This window comes from Thamnophis sirtalis, unplaced genomic scaffold (genome assembly GCF_051295495.1).
Source record: "Thamnophis sirtalis isolate CommonGarterSnake01/CBP01778 unplaced genomic scaffold, rThaSir2_p1.2 scaffold_1, whole genome shotgun sequence".
NCBI classification, from domain to species: domain Eukaryota; kingdom Metazoa; phylum Chordata; class Lepidosauria; order Squamata; family Natricidae; genus Thamnophis; species Thamnophis sirtalis.
In genome coordinates this window covers 29,816,902-29,836,050 of record NW_028261381.1, presented here as the reverse complement: position 1 = coordinate 29,836,050, position 19,149 = coordinate 29,816,902, and the positions used below count along the sequence as shown (strand labels likewise).

At 45.6% G+C, this 19,149-nt stretch overlaps 1 protein-coding gene across 1 annotated transcript; it reads left to right on the top strand.

The window, feature by feature from the left end:
* Window positions 1-480: 480 nt before the first annotated feature.
* Window positions 481-11,430, top strand: TBR1 (T-box brain transcription factor 1). Its single transcript, XM_087711028.1, has 6 exons — window positions 481-1,382; window positions 2,530-2,684; window positions 3,112-3,233; window positions 3,932-4,090; window positions 5,793-5,854; window positions 10,500-11,430. The coding sequence occupies exons 1-6, from the start codon at window positions 481-483 to the stop codon at window positions 11,428-11,430; spliced, it is 2,331 nt and encodes a 776-aa protein (XP_087567154.1).
* Window positions 11,431-19,149: the final 7,719 nt, after the last annotated feature.

The following is a 19,149-nucleotide window of genomic DNA, read 5'->3' as shown; positions in this document are numbered from 1 at the left end:
AGATATATATATACACATACAGTAAAAAGTATTATACGCACACACACAGATATATATATTCATTTGCCTCGAACGTCGCGCGACCGGGAGCCAGGTGATTATCCTAATTAACGTCTATCTAATTAAATTACTGTCAGCGGTTAACCAATGGCAGGAGCCGTTGCATGCGTTCGGCAACCAGGGAGATCAAAAGTGCGGCTTGGCTGATTGCTGCACGGTGTCAATTGGCCAATCTCTTCTCCCAGGGAGCGGTGCTTTTGGTGGCGGCGGAGGGGGTGGGGGAGGGAATTGTGGCTTCAGTTCGGGACCAGCCTTGGGTGGTGGGAGAAGCTGCTTTGGGTCCCTCGCCGCCGAGGGTCCCGGGATGATGAGCTGGGGACCTTAAGCGATTCCCGCCCCCCGCCCCCCCCAAGCGACCCCGTGCTACCGTTACGCTACCCCGGGCAGGCTTTGGCCAAAAAACGGGCCGGGTCTGGAGCCATGCAGCTGGAGCATTGTCTGTCGCCTCCGTCGATGATGCTCTCCAAGAAATTTCTCCATGTGAGCGCTGGCGGCGGCGGCGGCGCTTACCCGCCTGCCGCGGGCGGATCCGAGCTTGTCTTGCACGAGCACCTCCACCCGCACCCCCATCACCATCCGGCTGCCGCCGCCGCCGCCCTCCTTTCGGCGAGCGCTGACAACCTGGAGAGAAGTTCACCTCTGAAAAAACTCGCCAGGGGGGGGATGACGAATCAGGCCGAGGCAGACAATTTCCCTGACTCCAAAGACCCGCCAGGGGACGCCCAGCCGCCGCCGCCGCCGCCGCCTCAGCAGCAGCAGCAGCAGCAGCAGCAACAGCAGCGCGCCAAACTCTCGCCTGTCGTCTTGGACGGCGGCGGCGGCCAGGAGCAGCTCCGTCCAACCTTCGATGGAGCGGCGGCGGCTGCGGCAGCGGCAGCAGCAGCAGCAGCGGCGGCGGCCGCAGCCGCGGCGGATCGATACCTGCTCTCCACGCCAGCTTCCTCCGGCCAGCCTCCGGCTACTGCCTCGGCTCCTCCGGCCGCCGCCGCCGCTACCATGTTCCCCTACCCGGGTCAGCACAACCACGCGGCCGCCTTCTCGCTCGCCAGCCCCAGCCGCTACATGGCGCACCACCCGGTCATCGCCAACGGAGCATACAACAGCCTGCTTTCCAACTCCGCGGCGCCTCAAGGCTACCCGGCTGCCGGCTACCCTTACCCGCAGCAGTACGGCCATTCCTACCAAGGCTCGCCGTTCTATCAGTTCCCCTCTGCCCAGGCTGGCCTCGTCCCCGGCAAGGCGCAGGTCTACCTATGCAACAGGCCGCTCTGGCTGAAGTTCCACCGACACCAAACCGAGATGATCATTACCAAGCAAGGCAGGTAAGCGGCGGCTGCGGTCGAAGGATGCCAGCCAGGCGCAACGCCACCGAAAAGAAAGCGGAGGAGGACGAGGGAGGCTGAGGGACCGGGAAGGGGCGAGCAAGAGCACCCTCCGAACCCGAGCCCGGGTGCCTGGCCGGGGGAAAAGCCGGCTCTCCTGCCGAGACTCCGGGCTCTGTGCAAAGTATTATTATTATTTGCCATCCCCCCCCCCCATTTTCTTGTCCCGCACCTCTTGTATTATCATCTTCATCTGCATCTTCATCAACTCTTATTATTGCTATTGTCGTCATTATCCTTTCTCCTTCTCCTTTGGCTGTAGACCTCTCGTGTTCTTTTCCTTTCCTTTTTCCTTTCCCCATTTCCTTTCCTTTTTTGCTTCAGGTTTTTAAGATTAAAAACAATGGCAATATTGTCTTTGGGGCTGGAATAATCCAGTTCTTAGTTTTAAATATATATATTAAATACATATCTGGGCCTATGAGCTTCTCTCCCCCCCCCCCAATTTTTTTACGATATTTTCCTTCCTCGCTCTGACTTGTTTAAGAGTCATAAACAAGATGAAGAATGATTGCTTTGGCAATTCCTTTTGGGATCGGGCCTCGGGGTCTTCGGTGCACCTTGGGCCATTTCTGCCGCACTTTCTGGCGATCAAGAGCTTCGCCTCGCTTCCTTAGCTGACCCCCGAATGGTGGTTAAAGTCCATCACTTCTCGGTTGTTGTTTTTTTGCGCGTTGAAATTTGACAGTCCATCAGTTGAAGGCAAAAGGCAATAAAATCGCTGGGACTTACTTCCGAGCAAATTTACAGTAGAAACCCGCGAGGATCTTTTTTGGGTTACAAGCCGATGTGCCAACCCGCCAGCCCGGTTTCCTCGGAAATAACCCTCGATTTCAGCCGGATTCACTTGGAGATGAGTACGCAGAGCACCGTTTTCTCCTAGTCTCGATCCGCTAGGCAAAAGGCGCGGAGCGAGATGCCTAAAATCGGGGTACCCTTTGGGTACTTTTCTCTTCAACATTCGCTCAAGAAAAGGTTTTTGAGAATTTTAGGGGGCAGTTTATGTATTTATAAAATTATGATCTCCCTCCTTTTCAATCCCGTCACTTTTCCTCACCTTCCTCTCCCGCCTTCTTTCTTAAAACAGGCGAATGTTCCCTTTCTTAAGTTTTAATATTTCGGGTCTGGATCCCACGGCTCACTACAATATTTTTGTGGATGTCATCCTGGCCGACCCAAACCACTGGCGGTTCCAAGGCGGCAAGTGGGTGCCTTGTGGCAAAGCGGACACCAACGTGCAAGGCAAGTCCTTCTCTCGGTTCCCCTTTTCCCTCGTACGCGGGCGCGCGCAAAGACTTGCATCCCGGGCTCGGGTGGCTTAGGTGAGAAGACATCATTAGTGGACCTTCTTGGGCCGGTAAGACTAAACAAAACTTAGCCGGGGGGAGGCTAAAACTGAAGGTCTTCCCCTGGCTTTACCCCCATTCCCGCTTTGTTTCTTCGGTTTCCCGAGTTTAAATACCACATAACACAGTATATATAGTAAATAAAACGAAGGAGCAAATTTGTCTTTTTGAAGCTGGGAGGTCTGGGGAAATTGTAGGAATCATCTAAGGAAGGTTGGAGTGGGGTGAAAGAGAAGGAAGGGAAGATTCACTGTGTGAATGTCTTTCTCTCCAACATTTGTTTGCTCTTTGACAAACCCGGGGTGGGGGGTTCTCGTCTTCAGGAAACCGTGTCTACATGCACCCGGACTCGCCCAACACAGGAGCCCATTGGATGCGCCAGGAAATCTCCTTCGGGAAACTGAAATTGACCAACAATAAAGGGGCGTCCAACAACAATGGGCAGGTCAGTTTTGGGGCTCGGGAGAGGCGGCCTTGCGCCCTGCAGGACCAAGAGATTGCATGCGCGGGCATCCCATCCTGCGCTCCACATTCATTTCATTTGCGTCTGTTCTTGCAAACCCATCCCCTATTGTACAAACCTGGTGGGGGGAGAGGCTAATTCAATAGACAGGTTACGCGAAGGAGCTGCGCTAGCACCAGCATGTGAGCAGGAGACCGTCTTCTCCCAGGCGATCCCGGGCGAAGGCTTCGGAATCGAGGCGGTTGAAAGCTCCTAAAGCGACCTCGGCGGCTTTCCCCCCCCCACCTTTCAATTAAAGGGAGGTGGGAGAGCGCGGGGGAGAAAGGAGTCCGGATCGGAGGAATAGTCGGGCGTGCCCGGGCGCTTTTCTTTTCCCTCCCGTTCTTACTTTCAGCTTTCTAGTAACTTGGGGGATGGGGGTGGTGGAAGCGAGGTGCAGTTTTTGGAACAGATGGCGAAGTCCGGCGGCGACCCTCCTTTGAACCTCGAAACTGGGGAGGGATCAAGAAGAGCCTATTTGTAGAAAGCAAGATTGGTGTGGCGGTCCGGTTTCTCGGGAGACCTGGGAGCGGGTCTGGAATATAAAGTTCATCCCCATCTCCCATACAAAGTAAAAATAAATAATTAAAGGGCTCCGACTTTCTCCTCGCTCCCCATTACCACTTTTTCTCCGTCTCCAGATGGTGGTCCTGCAGTCCCTCCACAAATATCAGCCTCGCCTGCACGTGGTGGAGGTGAACGAAGACGGCACCGAAGACACCAGTCAGCCCGGTCGGGTTCAGACCTTCACTTTCCCGGAGACGCAGTTCATCGCCGTCACTGCCTACCAGAACACCGATGTAAAGTGTTTTTCTCGCTCGCTCGGTCCTGAGCCTTTTCGGGATATTTTTTTTTGGGGGGGGGGGAGCACAAGTGCAGCTACGGAGGCCGGGAGGGTGGAGGTGAGACTCCCCGAACTGTGTGAGGAAAGGAAATGGTTATTTCAGACCACAAAGTGATGGGATTGGATTAATGGTCTAAACTGTTTGCGAAATTATTCAAACCTGTTTTCGAGTCTCGATTTTCCCCAGCCTCAATTGTAAGAAAAAAAAAAGGGGGGTGGGGCGAGAAGCCTCTCAGATTCTCCAAGAGCAATAAATATTTCAGATCGCTTTAACCTTTGAAAGCGTGAACCTCTCTATAGACTGGTTTTGGCCCCTTCGTCCTTCCTGAGCAAAGTTACTTCTCTTTTTCCCTGTCAGATTGGCTTGGAACTGTTTACTTTTGCGGCCTAATGTAAAGCCGGCCCTAGGGTGAGGCCACGGTCTCAAGAGCAGCTTTGGCGCGCCTTTGAAGGGCAGCAGATTGGTCGTTGTTTAATGCATGACTACAGCTTTTGACTATCGCAGAAGGCGAGAGGGGTGCCAAAATAACTTGGCTGGATCCAGGATATTTGAGCCTTGGTTTGTGCAGGGCACCTTTTGCCTCTCTACTGTAGGCCCTGAGAATGCCTTATGCATCCGCAAAAGAAATTAAAAAAAAAATCAGGGGCTCGGGGCTCAGTTAAATTAATTTTCAGGAAACAGGTATAGCAGCCCACACTAACAAATTCTATCTAAACTCTGACTTTGATTACCATTGTGTTAGACTCTAAATCGCCAACGAGCCAACTACAAGTTTGTGGGGCTCTATTATGTGTCTTTACTGGACATAGGAAAGATTAGTCTTAGTTCACCAAGACTTTGTTTCATTTGAACCATATAATTAGCCAAGGGATGGGAGAAATCTTTGTGTTTATTCGACCTACTGAATAGCAAACTAGTCAACCATATTTCATCCTAGTATTATAGGGGAGACCAATCTTCTGTAGTTCATTTGTAGTTTAGCCTGTATTGAAAATATGAAAAAGAGCGTTAAATTAAATTAACCATATTGCTGCCATTGTAAAAAAAAAAAAACTAAAAAAAAAACCCCTGAGATTCAGAGAACCTTCCTTTTCTTTGCAAATCATCCACAGCTGCCGGTCCAGATTCTACAATGTTACCTGGGTTAAACGTTTTATCCGACTGTCTAGTAAGAGTGTTGTGATACATTCCGAACATGTGTCTAAAATGCTAATCCCTCTCATAGCTATCCTCGGCGGAATTATTCCGAAATTAGCCTTTTTAGTCTTATCTAATTAGGAGGAATTTAATTCGAAATAAGAGGCGTAAAGGTACCTAAACCTGACCTCGACTTTGTGGTCCTTCCAAGGCGGTTGTCGGAACCGCCTTGAGGCAGAACAAAAAGCCAACTGGAAGGCGAAGTTTCTCTGCTCTGGATCACAGACCCCCCCCCCCCGTTGATCCTTGCGTGGCGCACGTGCTGGGGAAAGAGGCCACTTAGCCTTCATCTATTTCCAGACCTTTTCTCTTCATGAGTGAAATTCTCACCAGGAAATGACCGGCGTTGTTTTATTAAAAAGAATTAATCCACTTTGGAGAAGAAGAAAAACTAGGTATCTGTTTATCTTACACAGAGAATCAGCAGACCGCTGACTATTCCCCCCCCTCTCCCCTGTAGATCACACAGCTGAAGATCGATCACAACCCCTTCGCAAAAGGCTTCCGAGACAACTACGACACGTAAGTTCCTTGTCTTGAGCCTTTTATTGGCCCTGGCACGTCCAGCCCTGTTAAATCGATGGCGGGTGGGTGGGTTTTTTTTGTTTTTGTTTTACTTCTCCAAAGAAGACCCTGGGATGTTCGAGAGCGGGTTATACGTGCTATTGGGCAAATCATTAGGATAAATGCACTGGGGGAGCGCAGAGGCTTAGCATGTGAACTAGAGGAACAGTGGCTACAATGGCGGGCGTGTAGGAAACTCTTGGAGGCTTTGCAACGGGAGAGAGTTCCGTGGCTCTCAGCTTTGCATTCTGTCTTTCTCCGTAAAGACGGCCCATATTTCAGGGTAAAACTTGTAGTTGTTTAACGCGCAACTAAGGCAGTAAATCCCAAAGGATGAGGGTTTATTGCAGCAGGGCACGAAGATAGTTGCTCCCTTGCCTGCTCCACGGACCCCAATCATTCTCAGTTAGCATTGGACTTGCATCCCACCCCCCAAGCGCCTGCCGCTGTCCTGCTTAAGCTTTTTTGGTTCCCGAGAGAGCTTTCGAACTGTCCCTGGAATTCGAAGCGGACAGAATAGTCCCCCAGTTGAAAGTGAAGGGAATATTTTGAATGTAATAAGCAGCAGGAACTTCCCACTGGCTCGCCAGAAGCAGCTCGTTATCTAGTGGGGTAATATTCAGTCCCGACTATAAACTCTATGTAAGCTTCCTCCGAAAATCAGGCCCTTGGAAACAAGCAATTAGGATTCAGGCGCGAGATGCTTAGAGTTCTTCCTCAGCCCCGAACAACTCTATTACCTCCAGCGGGTCTCTGTCTAATCAGTACCCCGTCGTTTGGCTGGACTTCTCCCGGATTATCTCCAATTACAAACACTGCGGAGGTGTTGCCGATGTCCTGAAGCCTGTATTCAATTTTAAGCTAAGCTTTAGATGAAACTCGTCGTTTATTCCTCTCAATTCCTCCTCTCCCCCCTCCCCCCTAGCATTAGGATAAAATCGGAGTCGTTGTGGCAAAAGCAATAGTCCTGTTGGTATTGCTTTGTAGTCCACCTTTCCGCTGAAAAAGGCACTCAAGAAAGCTTTGTCATTCACCAACACCAAGAGACTGTCTAGTCTTTTCTCTCTACTGCAAATAGGCAAATTACCCTCTACTGTAAATCATCTCAGAGGTTAGCAGGGGGGTAAAGCTCCAAACTGAACTGCAAGGAAGGAAAGGAAAAACTTCTTTCTAGGTGACCTGGATGCTGATGTCCAGCATGTCTCCTAAAGTTTGTCACAATCTTCTCAGATTATTCCGAAATAACTGAAGTCAGGGTTAGCATTCCCAGCTAAGAGTGAGCAATGGGGGCTGGCAAGCACCTTGGCTTTGTCTGAAGAAAAAGGTAGATAAGAGTATACGCAGCAGCGCTAGCTGGCCTCAGGAAAATAGGCCTTTGGGAAGAGGGAAGCAAGGCAGTTCTTTTGAAGTTTTGCCTAGAAGGGGAGCAGATCAGGGGACAAAAAAGATGTCCCAAGATATATTAAGTTACAATGGAGGTTGAGAACGCTCCCAAAAGGTGTCACATTGTACATCTATCTTGCTTTCCTGTCCCGAAATTCTCCAATCTCCAGGAATGATTCACCAACCAGATACCTCACCAGGGCATAAGGTCATGATGGCCAGAATCAATGTGGGAGTGGGCACCAGAAACTGAAAAGCATCAATGAAATGCTAGTGAAACTAAACCATGCCAAACTACAGCAGGATTCATTAACCACCTTGCTCCAAGCAAGTTATAAAGTTTCTCCTGCTACTGCCAGGACTGAGTGCTTTTTCTTTAGCCATTTATGTGTTTGTTAATTAAACACATTTATATAGCCGCCCAACTCACACACAGTGACTCTTAAGTTGAGTAGAACATTAAAAACCCACAATTTAATTCTAATTCACTCTATCCCCATTCATGGCAATGACAACAAAATCAGACAAGCCACAATCCTGAGGAGGAAGCCAAAGGTGAGGTAGCTTATCTGGATTGATTAATCCAGAAGAAAAGGGTGCAACCATTTGTCCCCACCCCCACTCCTTTGATAGACAGCTGATGGTGGCATGGATTTTGAGTGAGAGTGTCTTGCTAGTTCTCTTCCCCTGCTACTGGCACTCTGGAAGCTGCCAGGGAGAGCTAGAAAGCCAGTTTGGTGTCGTGGTTAAGGCACCAAGTGGAAACCAGGAGACTGAGTTCTAGTCCCACTTTAAGCATGAGTGGTCAGCTGGGTGACTTTGGGCCAGTTATTCTCTCTTAGCCCAACAGCTGTTTGTGGGGGGAAATAGGAGAAAGGAGTCTCAGCTGTATTTGTTACCTTGAGTTTTCAAAATAAGAAAGAAATAACTAAAATAAATAAAAATAAATCCCTTAGGATAAATGTGCCCAGACTATCCCAACTGCGGTTCCTACCAAATGGCTCTGGAGCAGGAGTTATCTGGGCCCGTGGTACTTGTCCCACTAAAGGTCAAATTCTGGGAGAACAGGCAGGGAGCTCGGTTTCAAATCCAATAGCAGTTTTGCGGAATTGATTGTAGTAGTACTCAGCTAACAAGGGAGAATTTCAGACTGATTTCCCTCTCCCTTTAAAAGGGTTTTTTAAAACACGTTTTAAAGCAACATACTCCTACGTGTGTAATAACCAACCCAACACAATCCGTTGTTTCATATCTTGGTTCATTATCAAGCAGATCAGGCCTGTTGGATCATGGGTGCAAATAAGCGATGTAGTGAGTTTCTTCTTTTCTGGATCTCCAAGGATGGAGACTCTGTTGAAAACTCAGAGCTTCATGTTATGTGTGGCCTCTGTTTCATTAAATGGGTTAGGAAAAGGAGCCTTATGTGGGAAGTTCTGGAAATCCCTAGTTTTACGAGGTCATCCTATTTAATAGATCCAGGGCAGAAATGCAGCTTACTCCTAGTAAAGTAAAACTATTTGACTGCCAAGTGTGTTATACAGGGAAAAGCTATTCTAATGCAGTGTTACCTGAAACAAGTTCTACAATTTTGAAGCTTTGCAGTACAGTAAATTCACAATGTCAAGGCTATAATCCTTTGGAATAAGAGAATTTATGTAAAGATCTGCATCCAGGAGGGTTTCCAGATATACTCTAGTGACCACATAAATTAATCAGTTGCTTCTGATTTTTAATTCTGGAGATCCACCATTTCCATGGTTCTTCCATTCTCTCCCAGAGTGGCTCTCCACTACTTTAAACAGTATTTTTTCCCTCCCCAAAGAAAGTTAGTTTCATTGGGTTTCTATTTTCTTCACTCATTTTAAGGACTCCAGCCTCATTAATTTCCCATTAATTTTGGAATCTCTGGAGTAAACTCCCCTTGTTGCATTTGGGTTACTATTTCTATTATTCTCGGCCCAACTCATCTAAAAAAAAGGTGTGGGGGAAACAGCCAGACTGGTTTATATGCCTCAGAGTAGAAATCAAATGTGTAGAGTCTAGAATTGTAGTCTTTTGTGCTTCTGTCCTCGGCTTGGTCTCTGGTCTTAATTTCTACAAGCATGTTGATTTCTAGGCAATCCAGAATCTCAAGCTTTTGGGATTCCAAGCATGCCCTTAGCTAACCCACTCTCCCTTATTGGCCATCCTCATTGACCTCTGGAGGGCTTTTTATCCTGGGTCTGCAGTCTGTTGTATTCCCTTCCGCTAGGCCTACACCTGGAGAAGTTTGTGCAGAGATTGGAGAAACCTCTGTCCATCAAAATCTTACCCTGATTTTGGCAGTTTGGAGAGACCTGGGCACCCACTCTGTGCCTCACTTAGTTCTTACGTGGCAGAGGGGTGGCGTGGCTTGAGTTGCGATGCCTGCAGTGAGAGAGACAACATAACATCCCTGGTCCAAGAAGGCAGGAATTGTAAGAGGGGAGCAATAACTTTTAAATTTAGCTTTCCTAAAAGACTTCTTCAGTCACTGGGATGCAGACCTCGGTGTAATTCCAGTGTAATTCCAGTCGAGACTAGCAGCTCCACCCAGCAGTCACCGAGGCAATACATTGCGATAGAGATGCGCTATTTATCATCAATGCAAGATACAATGGGATTGGGCTATCTTGCCCTTTAGTTTAAGGGCGAGATGATGCTCTAACAGTGGAGGTTTGGCTACTTTGCACTGGGTTCAGAGGCACCCTCAGAATAAATTAAGTGGATTAGTGAAAGAAGGCCTCAATGTAGCGCCACCTCTGCCACTTTTGGGCAAGGGGGGGGACTGTAGTCCAACTTTTTAATGTATGTATGTATGTATGTATGTATGTATTTATTTAATTTGTCACTCATGTACAAGATAACAGGAATAAGAATAAACATGAATAAGAACACAGGAAATAGGTATAAATAAATGGGGACATTAGGACAGGGACCTTAGGCAGGCTGGTGCACTTATGCACGCCTCTACTGATTTCTTAGGAATGGGGTGAGGTCCACGGTAGACAGTTTAAGGTTTCACTCGCAGGCTGAATTATCAGGTCAGACAGATGTTAAGAGCCACGATCCTTCAGTGGTTTGGACGCAAGCGCTGTTTTGGGCTGGAGGAAAATTGGGGGGGCTCTTGCACCCCCACCTCTCCAATCCCCCCCCAGTCACCCCCTTTCCTTTCTGCTTTGTTTCCCTGCTGCCCACTCAGGATCTACACGGGCTGCGACATGGACCGCTTGACTCCGTCGCCCAATGACTCTCCCCGCTCTCAGATCGTGCCGGGGGCTCGTTACGCGATGGCGGCGGCCGCGGCGGGCTCCTTTCTGCAGGACCAGTTCGTCAGCAACTACGCCAAATCCCGTGGCTTCCACCACCACCACCACCCGGGAGCGGGCGCCGGAGGCGGCGTGGGACCCGGCGGGCCCGTCCCGGATCGAGGCGTCCCTCACCCTAACGGGCTGCTGTCTCCCCAGCAAGCCGAAGAGCCCGCTGCGCCTTCGCCTCAGCGCTGGTTCGTCACGCCCGCCAACAATAGGCTGGACTTCGCGGCCGCCTCGGCCTACGACCCCGCCGGAGATTTGGCGGGAAACGCCGCCACACTATTATCCTACGCCGCTGCCGGCGTCAAGGCGCTTCCGCTGCAGGCGGCCGGCTGTACCGCTCGCCCGCTCGGCTACTACCCGGACCCTTCGGGCTGGGGGGCGCGCAGCCCGCCCCAGTATTGCGCCAAATCCTTGTCGTGCTGGCCCAACAGCAGCGGGGCCCGCGCTGGAGGAAACCCTTATTTGCCCGCCGGGGCTGGCGGCGGGGAGGAACCCGACAGCCTGGCGCCCCCCGAGCGCTCCCCTTTGGTGGCGCCCCCGCCGCCGCCCGCCGCCGGGCCGCCCGCCGAGGACTCCAAGCCCCCGAAGGACTTGTCCGACTCCAGCTGGATCGAGACCCCCTCGTCCATCAAGTCCATCGATTCCACCGACTCTGGGATTTACGAGCAGGCCAAGCGCCGGCGGCTTTCTCCGGTGGGCACCCCGGCCTCCGAGAGCTCTTCGCCCCTCAAGAGCGAGCCCGCCTTGGCCCCCAGGGACTGCGACAAGACCTGCGCCAAGGACATCGGCTACTACGGCTTCTACTCGCACAGCTAGAGAGGAGAGGCCTCTGGCCACGCCCCCTCCCGCCCTTCTCGCCAGTCCCGTCCGAAGCAGCCGGCGCTTTGCGCTGCGCCCCGGGCCGCGCGCTGGTTCTCACGGTCACTTGAAAGCGGCTCTGGCTGGCCACGCACCTGCAACCGCGCACGCGCAGTCTCTCTCTCTCTCTCTCCCCCCCGCCCCCTCTCGTCGCACACGCAGAAAGCCCTCAAACCGTGAGGCCGTCCCAATGTCTCTTCAGTAGGAGGTGGATGGCAAAGAAATGGTGAAAATCATGACGCTTCATTATCCACCTTGTATGTCGCTTTCCTTAGCGGACCAAACCCCCCCCCCCCCATCCTCGCACAGAACAAATCGTGTCGTGGTTTTTCCCTTGGCCCAAGCAGTCTTTTTATTCTTTTTAAAACCAGATCTCAGTCTCGTGTGTTTCTAATAGGTAGATTATTCCCAAATCCTAAGAAAACCCTTTAATTATCCCTATGCCCATCCCACGTTCGATGTGGTAAAGGGTGTGTGTATGTGTGTTCCTCCTCTTAAACGTTTGCTAGCGGGCGACCCGCGCATTTCAGATCTTTTTAAAGCTACCCTAAACTTCATCCGATAACACACGGGAGTGAATTACGTTCCATCCAGCGAGTTGCAGCTCAGTCACATGCACGCATTCATTTGAAATTAGCCCCGCGGCGTTTAATAGCTTTTACCGTCCGATTACGGCGAAGAGCTTGCAGCTCTCCTTAGGATCCTGCACATTCTTTGATCGGGAAGGTGGATAGCAGGTGCTTTTTATTCTGCCGCACTAAAAAGGTGGGCAAGATTGTGCGTGCCTTTAAAGGGTTTCTTAGAAAATTTGGGATTCTCCTAGATCCCTCTCCTCCACATCTCCAGTTCTCTGTTCATTTAGATTAGAACACAACCGTTCCCCTGCTTGGACTTAATGGGTCGTAATTCCGAGTAAACTTGGTTTAAGGTTCAACAGGCAAACTAACCGTTTATCCGTCCTTGCATCGTGTGCTTGAAACTCGAAGGGATATTCTTCCTTTCCCTTTCCCCTTCTGTATTCCGGGATAATACAGTGGAAATGTATATGTACAGTTCGCAGATAACGAGCAAGGAGTCTTATAGTAGGATTGGCTGCCCTAATCAAAGCCTAAAATATCTAAAACTCCCTTTTTTTCTCATTAATCTTCATCCACACACTTGCATATTAATATTAGGACAAAGTCGGGTGTGTGGTTAGGAAGTGTGTCAGTATTTTTATATCATTGTCCAAAGTGACTTAAACTTGATTAAACAAAAAAATAAAATAAACTTATAACCATTTCAACAAAGCTAAGCCTGATAAACAAAATTGTCCGAATGGATTCAAATATCTAACAGTTAACATCTAAATAATTACACCTCTGTAGGGCTTAATTTTACTTACATGCATGCCGGACCTTACTGTGCTGCTCACCGAAATAATTTCTGATTTAATCAACACTAATTTCAACCGTGGATTCCGTAGGATAGGATTTATGTTGATTTTAGAAGGCAATATTTGGCTTTCTGGTGTTGGAATAGAAATTTAACAAGCTTCGTGTTAGTTGCCTTGCATTTTTAATAAAGTTTCCTTTCAAGTAATAAGCTCTTTTTTGGTTAGGTGTCTTGATTGGGAATATGTGCGAAACTTGACCTGATCGAAAGCATTTTGAGGAAGAAATGCAGTAGTTTTTGTTCACACATTGCACTAAAGCTACAATAGTAAATGCTTAGCGTAATGGTGTATGCTTCTACTAGACATCCAGCCAATTGTGGTTTATCTGACAAACCATGATTAAAACAAACTGGCTTCGTTTCACACGTAGAGCAAGTGCTTCAGTTGGGACGTGACCCAATCAAGTTTAAAACGCAGCCTTAAACATGTTTACTCGGATTAGGATCAAGAGGAATCCATAGGAGCGTGCCGAATTCCCACGATGGGCTTTAAATTGCACATACTTCTATAGGCACTTATTCAGCAGCATATCCCATTCAATTGATTCCAAGTAATATTATCTCGAAAACAGCTGGAAAGGAGGTATTACGCCGTTTTCTTACTGTTGTTCGACAGTGTCACCAGTGCACCATCGCTCTGGCGATGCGAAGCCAATCTTCCTACCCTCCAGATAAATGACAACCGCGATGGTGCGATGACACTAGAAATCGCCAGTCAGGAAAACGGCGCGAGCTGCTTCTTCGCAGCTGGTTCCACTCGCGTTTCCTTGGAAGGAAGGAAGTCGTCTCCGAGTTTGTGCGATCGTAGAATCGTTGCCCTTCGCAAAGCGCTATGTAATGGCGGAAATTACTCCTACTTCTCTCAGTAGGATTTCGCTTCCCACGAGGAGAATAACGCTTCAGTTCCCTTTTCTGGATACAACTTCTCCTGCCTGATCAGACCTTATTCTCAATTAAAGTAAACCTTTCGTTTAATAGTTCGGCGTCTATAAATAGATGAGCCCCCCGCTGGGTTCAGCAGGACTCTGGTGGTCTTTTCCCTTAATTTACTCATACTAACAAGTGTAGTCGTAGGAGTACTAGGAATAAGCAGGTGGTCTCTCCAGGTACCTGTGCTTGGGATCAAACTTTACTGAAGTTGATGCAGCAACTTAACAAAGAGATGGGAGATATGAATTCTAAATAAAGCACTTTTAAAAGTTCAAAAACAAAATTTAAGTCTGTTGTTACGGTGAAACCTGGGCTGCCTTGGTTCGCATAACAGGCTGCGTTAGGCTGTCATTTGGTTTTAGTGATAATTTACCTATGAAGCATTGCATAGTTCATTCAATACACCCAGCTACAAGTAAGTCTGTGACTTGCTGGCTTGGCATGTTGTGTGAACCTACCAGCACAGCCCTAGCAGGCTATGTTAGATTGGCACCATTCTAAGGAACTATTTCAATTCTGATCAAAAAGGCCCTTCCTTCCAAGTAAACCTACCTGTGTTTGCACTGCTAGTTGACTTAAACTAAAACTGACATACAGTAGTTTAATTTACAGGGCTAGAGAGTTATGACTCAAGTTCCAGTAGGATTACTCCAGATGGGATGGGCTCTCTTGGCTGTCTTGCAGAGTAACTCAGGTGAATCTTACTCTGGGTCACGGAGGCGCTATTTCAATTAGAGTGTAGGCTGTGTTCAATCAGGTGTGCAAGTGGGTGTATGGGAAGGGGATTTGCCCACAGGGCCATTGACTCTTTTATCAACTAAGCATCACAGTTTAACACTCTATTAGAGACAGGTGGCCAGAGAGAGTGGAGCAGCTCCTACTTCAGTTCCAACAAGCATTTCACATTGCCCATCTTTTCTCCTTATGCCCTTTTCTGTCCCCTCACTGATTCCTAAGCCCATCCCTGGTTGGCGTGCAGGTGCTCTTCTCTTGTTCCAATATTTTTCTCTCCTCCCCCTCCCCGCTTCAGTTTCAATGACGACTGTAAATCTTTGTAATGAACAAACTACAACCAATGCTAAGCTATTGATCTGTTGGTGCCCGTAGTGTAGTCCAGTGAAAATGACTTTTGTGAGTTGTATATTTTAAAAAAAAGAAAAAAATGCATTTAGTTTGAATTTTTGTTTTGTTTCGTTTTGTTCTATGCATAAGGAAGTATCTCTGAAAGAGCTTTTTTGGGGAATAGGCAGCACCAGTATGAAGAAAAATAATTTTCCTCCTCTCTCTCTGACCTTTTATTTTTCTTTTTAATTTTCTTTTTCAGTCAAGAGTTTTACACTCAATTTAGTCTTTCCCCTTGTTGATGTAGAGTAGTGAGTCTTCAAAATTTTGTGTAGGAAATATATAATTGATCAACCCATATTTAAATATTGTGGGTGGGTGGGGGCGAGAAATGAACTGTGAAATAGACAGCAGGCAAAATGATTAAGGCTAACTTGCAATCGGCAAAGGAACTTTCCCTAATAGAAATTCAGGACTTTCATCCTGTATATATATAAATATATATATTTATGTCCTTCTGTAACTGATGGACATTTTTCTTTTTCCTTTTTTTAAAAAAAAGAAACCTCCCTTACACATTTGTTTTGTTTGTGTAGGTAAATAATTGTTTCTTCAAATTACAAGTAACCAGGAAAAATGTTTTGTTTTTTCACCCATTTATATTGTCTGTGTACAAAAAGCATAATAAAACTTGGAAAAAATAGACAGTCTTTATGTGTAGCTCCTTTTAAAAGATCTGAATAAACTAGGAATAGTATAAAGGCTGGGCGTACATGGGGATTTATTTTTACAAACGGAGTAGGAACTATTTATTTCCTCTAATATCAGCTGCTTGATCTTCAACACAAAAAAATAATGTATTTCTGTTTTTCTCACCTTTACGCTGCAGCTTGGACAAGTACAATCACATCCTGTCCCGCTATGCAAAGAGCTAAAAAAAAGGGTGCACCCGGATGTAAGTTACTTTGGGGCAAATTTATGGTTGCAATGCAGCTAAAAAAAATGGCAGTGGGGAAAAATGAAAACATTTGCAGTTTATAATCACTAAAACTGAGGTAAAATAGAATGTGCTTGTTAAGGATTCTATAAAAAAAGGAAGTAGTTAACAGTAGATGTATAAAATAATTATTTCTCTTTCTATCTTATTGCATGTGAATTATTGAAGAAATCTCCAATTTCCCAGGATTAGGACATCTGAGATTCCCTGTAGTATCTGACTTCTTTTAAAAAACTAAAAGAATTGAGGAATTAAATTTGAGGCTAGGATCTGTTCGTTTGTGTTGGTATGTGTGTGTTTGCGTACACTTGCCCACACTATTGAGTGATTCTTCAACCTACCACTAGAGGTCTCTTGATGGATTGTTATTCTCCTTGTCATGAACTGCATTATTCTTTGCCTTCTGCCACGAAGGGAAATTTAACTTTAAACTGTGAAACTAAAGTTTTTTTTCCTTTTTTAAAATGTGTGATAATATTTGTCAATAGCCAATTATTCTTAAAAAAAGTTAAATTATTTCAGAAAAGCCTTTTACATAACTCTATAAAAGGACAGCCTGTTAGAAAACAGGGGTTTAACAGAGAACACACAAGAGCTTTTAGATATAACATTAATCAATCATTATACGGTAGTAATAGTTTTTATTTCCTACTTCTGCCTAATTTTGAAAACTGTTTCTTGTTCAGCCATCTCACGAGGTACTAGATATTTACAATCCCTAATTCTCATGTACAAACCTGATCTTAAAACTATCAGATTTAATGAGAATGTATTGCCAAATTGCATAACATCCATCTCATCTAATGAAGCTTTTAAATGGAGTATATTCTGGAAAAGAAAGTTCCTTTTTAGTGAATTCCTGTGCTATTCCATCTGGAGACAAACACTGGTGTCCAGATTCAGACCTACTCACTGGTTTTCTTCAACTGTGCAGATCATAAGCCAGAAGCAATAGAAATCAATTGTATGCAATATTTGATTACTGACACTAACCTTAGTGGATGTATAAAATTTTGTCATCCACTTATCACTATAGTGATAAAAAGCTTGCCTTCATCCAAATATGTCTCTACAACAATAACTAAATTATGCTGTGAAATTCTGGAACTCTTGACTTGGAAATGGTTTATGGATAGGCTTCAATAACATGGTAAACCATATTGTGATTGGTTTTTCTTCAGCTTTAGCATCATGGAAGAACCTAGGCTATAAATAATATTTGGAACTTGAAATAGAAAACTTTTCAGGTTTTTTATTAATAAAGATAAATTAACAACTGCAACTATTAGTACCGATAGGACTCAATTCCCACTTGAGTTAGATGTGCTTTGTTACAAGAGGTTGACTTATTTTAGCAAATGTTTTCAGGAACTATATGGACCTAACAACAAAAAGCATAGTCAAAAGAAAGCAGATCAGATATAGTACATGTTCCAGATCCCCTTAGGAGTGCTTGATTTCTCTGAATTTATTTTTGTATTATTATTTTGCTCAGACTAAATGTGGATCTTTATGTATGAGTAATTAAATGTTACACTGAATGTTAATCTTTCTAAATGAGTAAATACATGTTTTAATGACTAGTCAGTGAGTATTGTCATAAGTCAGGACAATTGCTTGTCTTGTGGCTTCCCTCCTCTTTCCTTTGTTCAAATCTCAATGTGAAATACACACCATTTAATTACTCCTTTTTAAAAATGCTTTGGACAAAGAGTAATATTTCAAGAAATTTCAAGGCAATATATTGGAATGACCTTTCTCCAAAAGTTGGAATAGTAGTAGCTATTCTGAAATGCTTTGCAATAACCAAATTTTATTCAGGGAATGATTTTTTTTTTTTTGCATTTGGAAAACAGAATTCAGAGGTTTTTGTGGGAAACCTGTCTTTGTTGCAAGGATTAAGAAAGAAGAATGATGGATTAGGATCTCTTTTTCATCTGGTTCCCCAATATATTTAAGATTCCCTCATTTGTACTCTCCAGATATGTTGGATCTACAATTCCCATCCTTGCCAGTCTTTGTGACGCCTCTTGTTTGGAGATAATGGGAGTCATTGTCCCAACAGCACATTTAAAGGCCAGCATATGAGAAAGCAGGTTTATAATCTCAGACAATAACTGTGGACTTCTTCAAACAAAGATATTAATTTGATCTAGTCAATGGTCTGTTGGAAACAGCCTTCTTATACTTAATATCTTGTGAAATAGAAACCTTAACCAAAAAGGGAATGTGGGGGGGGGGGATGCATAGAGAAAAAAAACATGGTCAGAGTCACAGATGCTCACCTAGGAAAATGTGTATCTCTCTTTGCTATTTCAAAGTTTTACTGTGTCTTTAACTGCTGAGATACACACATACTTATACTGAAACAATCAACAATTGCTGGTTTCTCTCATATTTTTTCATAATCAATGTGCACTTTCAAAGTATACCATGTTCCTTTCTAAAATATTACCTCCCCCCCCCCCAATGCTTTGGAATACACTGGGTTGAATTGTAATGGTTGGGTTCCCCAACTGAAATTTGATGGGTTCACACAATACACTAAGACATGAACCATGGTTTAGAAACAATGGCTGAGTTGCTACAACATATAGACCCCAAAGAGGCCAGCCACATTTTGGCATAGAGCAATGTCAATCACGGTGGCAGAGTCACCCCATACGTTTCCATGGTTGATTATAAGCTTGGACCTCAGCTTCTAATCAGTGTCCAGGATAATAACAAACAAACGATCAAATCATATTGATCTAGTATTTTTATAAAGTGTCTAGCTTTAACGGAAGTTGACAGTGCAACCAGATACGTGTTTAGTTGGAAGCTCTTCTTCAATCATTTGGATTTACTCTCAAATAGGATTGCAGCCTAATAAACAATCCTATCAACTTTGTAGTTTTTATAATACAATAAACCATAATGGGTGGGGTTTGTCATTTGGTATTTGGTGTAAATACAGTATAGCATGGCATGGCTTATGTCTTAGCGTGCAATGTGAATTCTGTCAAATATTATTTAAAAAAACATAGCTGTATAAACAAATAATTAATTTATATACTGTCCAGTTCTCAACACTCTGAGTTGGTTAAAATTCCTATAAATTTAGCATCCAACTTGGGAGATATTTGCTTAAAACTAAATCCCTGTGATTCGGATAGGGCTTCCTCACCTCCAAAAGTAATTACCACCTTAAAAATGTAAGGAAAAACACGTGGCACCTTAAAGACAAAGAAATGGAAAAAGAAAACACTTTAGTT

Coding starts and splice junctions, on each gene's coding strand:
- TBR1 (XM_087711028.1), top strand. CDS start 481: ATGCAGCTGGAGCATTGTCTGTCGCCTCCGTCGATGATGCTCTCCAAG. Junction 1,383..2,529: donor ATCATTACCAAGCAAGGCAG/GTAAGCGGCGGC, acceptor TTCTTAAAACAG/GCGAATGTTCCCTTTCTTAA. Junction 4,091..5,792: donor CTGCCTACCAGAACACCGAT/GTAAAGTGTTTT, acceptor TCTCCCCTGTAG/ATCACACAGCTGAAGATCGA.